Here is a 5,192-nt window from a genome sequence, read left to right on the forward strand (position 1 = left end):
TTTCAAACTTTAAAAATATATAAATAAAGTTGTATAACAAACTTATATTTTATTAAATACTATCCAATTTATGATTGAAAATATACGTGACATATTTTATAGGTAGATATGTTGTATAAAACATGTTTATGAAGTGTATTTATGAAAATTATATAAACTTAATATATCTATTATAAATATAAAAATTTATTAACCCAATTATAATATTAACATGTTATTATACAATACAATATTAAACTCGTATTATACATCTATATATTTTTAGAACTAAAAACCGTTAGTATTTATTTAGTTTTTAATATAAATATAATTTTAATTTAATAAATTCACTATATTATATATAATATTTTAATCAATAAAAAAACATAATTATAGTTTCAATAATAAAAAATTATATAATTATATTTTTATAATGATAATTTTAAAAAATATTAGATAATATTATTATTTTTTTATATTTTTAATTGAATTATAAAAAATACATTATAAAAAACTATATAGTAAAAGTTTAATAATATAATCATAATTATTATATTTGAAAATTCATAATATAAATTGGTATATAAGACTTAAAAAGTTGCATATAAGACTTCAATTCTATGGCAAGTACTAACAAGTGCGACATAGTGGCTTAGTGCGATTTTTTATATAAATTTTATTTAAATTTTAAAAAATATTAATAAATATAATTATTGATATATTATAAATAAATTGTAATATGAAAATAATAATATTTTCATAATAATAATATAAAATAATATTTCTTAAATAACTATGTAATGTAAATAATATTATTTTTTAAGTATATTTCAACTTTAAAAATATATATTATAAGAAAATACAATATTAAAATATAAAAATCTAAATCAATCTACTTACATTCAAAAAATTATTTAACAAATATGAATCATATTAGATTAATAAATGAGTTATTAGCCTAACAAGTATTAATAATGTCTTTTATGCACAACTATAACTAACTTACATATATATTTATATTTAATTAATATAATGTATTATTCACCCAAAACTTAAATAGAGTAATAGATATCTCTCTATATTAGTACCCAACAAGAAATTATTCTTACGCAAAAAATTTAAATATCTATATACATACATACCTAAGTACACATAATACATGCATATATATATAGAAACATCCATTCTTTTCAAGTTAGTGGAAGCCAATGTGCACCTATATTTGGAATTTGAGGGTGAAAGATGGTAGGACTTCCCATAGGATTCCTCCATGCACTTTTAATGGGAAAAGGAGAAGTATTAATTATAAATACCAACGAGTGGTCATCATGACATTTTGCGCGTGATATTTTCCGGTATAGAGAGCTTGGAGTACATTCCATAGAGCTCGGAGTGCTTCTGCGCCGTCCAGCACAATGTTTCTACAGAAAACTCTGGCAACTTATAGTAGTTTAAGGTTCACACCTGTAATTAAATATTGTCACACAGCTCAATAAAACAAATACAACCAAGCTTTGATTTGAAATTTAGAGACAATGATGAAAATCAGTCAACTTGTTTGGTAACAGAAATGAACATTTCATACCAAACGTAGGAAGGAAATGTATTCACAGAGTGGCAATAAATGAGCACCTCTAACTAAAAGAAAATCTTTCAAACACTTCATATAAAAAGTCAAGAAAGGAAGAAAGTTGTCTCGCATATTTTGAAATTTGACGGTTTACATCCTTTTCCAATGTTTTGAGGAGGAAATCATAATGGAAGACAGCTAACAAATCAATTTTATATGATAGCAACAATTCGTAATCATTTATTTAGGTTAAAATATCAGGAGACAAGAATCCATGTTGAATGAATATTTTCAGGTTGATTGTGCAACAAGAAAAAGTAACCCTAAATGCTATAAATATGGAACGAAGTCCAGTACCAGCCCAAAACGCCTCCTCTCTTTGCAAGGCATTCATTGTTTCACTCTCTTCTTTGTTAAGAGAGGCAACAATGAATACATTCTTACGTTGTGGGGCTGGCATTTTAGGTCATTGCACTCTACTTAACCTAATCTTAGTTCTTTCTATATTCATATCTTAGATTGCTGTCATGAATATTCATAGGTGGTAAACAAAACTTCTACTGAATATATTTGTGGTTGTGTGATAATATTGATTCAGGTAGCGTGTTTGCTTTGCTCATGTATGGAGCACCATTGTAAGTAAATTCATATGCATCATATTAATGTCACCCATTACATTAAATAGTTAAACTTATAGACTTTGATATTGTCTACTAATTTTTATGTTTTAATATATGAATAGGAGTAATTTCCGATTGGTGATAAGAAAGAAAACTACTGGGGAGATGTCAGGATTGCCATATGCAATAGGCTTGTTAAACTGCCTTGTTTACACTTGGTATGGCTCCCCTCTCATCAGCAATGGATGGGAAAACAGTCTTGTAATGGGCACCAATGCTGTTTGCCTTCTCCTTCAGTTTTGCTTCTGCACCATTTATCTCATCTTTGCTCCACCTAAATCCAAGGTACTTTATTTCCATATCACCATCTTTGTAACTACTATATCTTATATCCATGTCACCATGTTTGTCACTACTATTTTTAATATCCATATCACCATGTTTCTCGTGGCTATTTCAATTGGGTTTAGAGGACTTCAGCTAATAAGATATGAATGACATGGCAGAGAATAATGGGTATGATGCTAGGAGGAGTCTTGGTGGTGTTTGGGAGCGTTGCAGCAGCTTCCATATGGGGAATAGGAGCAGCCCATAAGAAAATGCTTGTAGGAACTACTGGAATGGTTGCCTCTGTTATTCTCTATGGTTCTCCACTTTCAGATATTGTAAGTAAATTCTTTCATTTCTTTCATTATTATTATTGTAAGTAGATTTATTCATTTTCATTATTATATATTGATATGTGAATATTTGATATTGTTTTATGTAAGATTTGGAAAAGTATGAAGTTGGTAAATAACCTTGTCAATTTGGATGCTGTCCAATAAATATTCTTTACTTTTTCGTTCTTAGCTGAAGAGAATTTTTTTGTTATAAGTAGATTCATTCATTTTCATTATTATATATTGATTCCTTTTATGTGAATATTTAATATTGTATTATGTAAGATTTGGAAAAATATGAAGCTGGTAAATAACATTGTCAATGGATGTTTGTCTAATGAATATTTTTTTGTTTTGGTTCTTAGTTGAAGAGATTTTTATTGTTGTAAGTAGATTCATTCATTTTCATTATTATATATGATTTCTTTTATGTGAATATTTAATATCGTTTTATGTAAGATTTGGAGAAGTATGAAGTTAGTAAATAACCTTGTCAACGGATGTTTGCCTAATGAGTACTCTTTAATTTTTGGTTCTGAGTTGAAGAGAGTTTTATTGTTGTAAGTAGATTCATTTATTTTCATTATTATATAATGATTTATTTTATATGAATATTTAATATTGTTTAATGTAAGATTTGGAAAAGTATGAAGTTAGTAAATAACCTTGTCAATGGATGTTTGTCTAATGAATATTCTTTAGTTTTGATTATTAGTTGAAGATATTTTTATTGTTGTAAGTAGATTCATTCATTTTCTTTTATGTGAATATTTAATATTATTTTACATAAGCTTTAGAAAAATATGAAGTTGGTAAATAACCTTGTCAATAAATATTTTTCTAACGAATATTCTTTAGTTTTTAGTTCTTAATTCTTCAAAAAATATATATATAAAGTTAAAATGTTCCATTACTAGATCTTCTTTCTCATTGCTTCTTTCTTATTACTAATATTTATTTTTGGTGTCATATAGAAAACTGTAGTAAAGTTCTAATATAATTTTTTATTGTCATGTAGAAAACTGTAGTAAAGACTAAAAGTGTGGAGTGCATGTCCTTCTGCTTCTCAATGTTCGCTTTCTTGGGCAGCGTATTATGGTTGGTGTATGGTGCTTTGAGCAAAGATATTCTTATCATGGTAACTATATGTGTTTAGAATCTATATACATATATGTATTGTCTAAACTAATGAATTATTTCCAACTGAATTTGATTCTCTTGTTATTCATGTAGGCTCCTAATTTCCTTGGGATACCACTGGCTTCAACCCAGATGATAATATACTGCATTTATAGACAAAAGAGCCAAGGACGAGTTGAAGATGTAAGATTGAAAATATTGCCTACTCTCTCAGATGAGATACCTGAAGAAAAGTGCATCAAACTGCCTCCCTCTGAAACTGACATAGAAAAGCAGCTGGATCAGATCAAGGAAACTATGAACTAGCTTCAAAATGAACACTCAACCCATTAAAATCACCATTAATATTGCTTATTTGCAGGGTATAATAGCTTCCTTCAAACATTGACATGACGTTTTTTTCATTCTGTCATCTTCTTATCGTTTGTTTAACACCATTCTATGGTGAAAAATTGGAGCCTTGCACTATTTTAGTGTAAAGCTATGAAAACTTGCTAATCGATCAGATCAAAGTAATTAATGAATGAAAAGATAGTTCCTCATTTGTAGCTTATATATGTAAGAAGTGGAGCTTAAGCGTAACCTTGTTTTAGCTTAGAAATGTATGAAGATTGTGTCCTTGCTCAAATTTATCTCGAGTGTTTTCGTTTGCTATACTGATCTAGTATCTTCAATTGGCTTGGTAGAAAAAATTGTAGTGGAGTCTAGTTCAAATTTTCTTTTATCATTGATTAATTGTTGATTCTTGACCTAAAAGTACTAAATAAATTATAAATTGTTAATATGTTATTTTATTTTTAATTATTTTCAATTTATTTATATTGAAGTAATTTGGATTCTACACAATTTTTATACAAGAAAAATCCTTAAAACTTATATATGTTATTTTAAGATATTCTATTTATATGTAATATGTACATAATTTTAATATAAAAAATAATGTGTATCTATTTATTATATAATTATGTCTTTAAATACTTTCTAAGTTTTTTAAATCATTATACCTTCTAATACTTAATATATATTATTTTGAAATTATTGAAATACCATTTTATTATTTTTTTCAATTTTTTTCAAAAAGCATCATATATATCTTGTGTAGCTACTATAAGTATGCTTATATCTAGATAAGTGTTAGGGTTACACTCATTTTTTTTTAGTATTAGAGTTAAATATGGTTTAGTGGTAGGGTTAGGGTTCATTTCTGTTAGTATTAGAGTT

The 5,192-nt window shown here is 26.6% G+C and overlaps 1 protein-coding gene across 1 annotated transcript; it reads left to right on the top strand.

Annotated features, from left to right (window-relative positions):
• The first annotated feature begins 1,915 nt into the window (after positions 1-1,915).
• Positions 1,916-4,599, top strand: LOC149551776 (bidirectional sugar transporter SWEET3b-like). Its single transcript, XM_089789741.1, has 6 exons — positions 1,916-2,014; positions 2,148-2,184; positions 2,292-2,514; positions 2,676-2,834; positions 3,850-3,969; positions 4,065-4,599. Exons 1-6 carry the CDS (start codon positions 1,978-1,980, stop codon positions 4,275-4,277), a joined length of 789 nt encoding a protein of 262 aa, XP_089645867.1. The 5' UTR covers positions 1,916-1,977; the 3' UTR covers positions 4,278-4,599.
• The last annotated feature ends 593 nt before the right edge of the window (positions 4,600-5,192 follow it).

This window comes from Cupressus sempervirens, chromosome 6 (assembly GCF_028749045.1).
Source record: "Cupressus sempervirens isolate cs-2001-9-10 chromosome 6, ASM2874904v1, whole genome shotgun sequence".
Taxonomy (NCBI): Eukaryota; Viridiplantae; Streptophyta; class Pinopsida; order Cupressales; family Cupressaceae; genus Cupressus; species Cupressus sempervirens.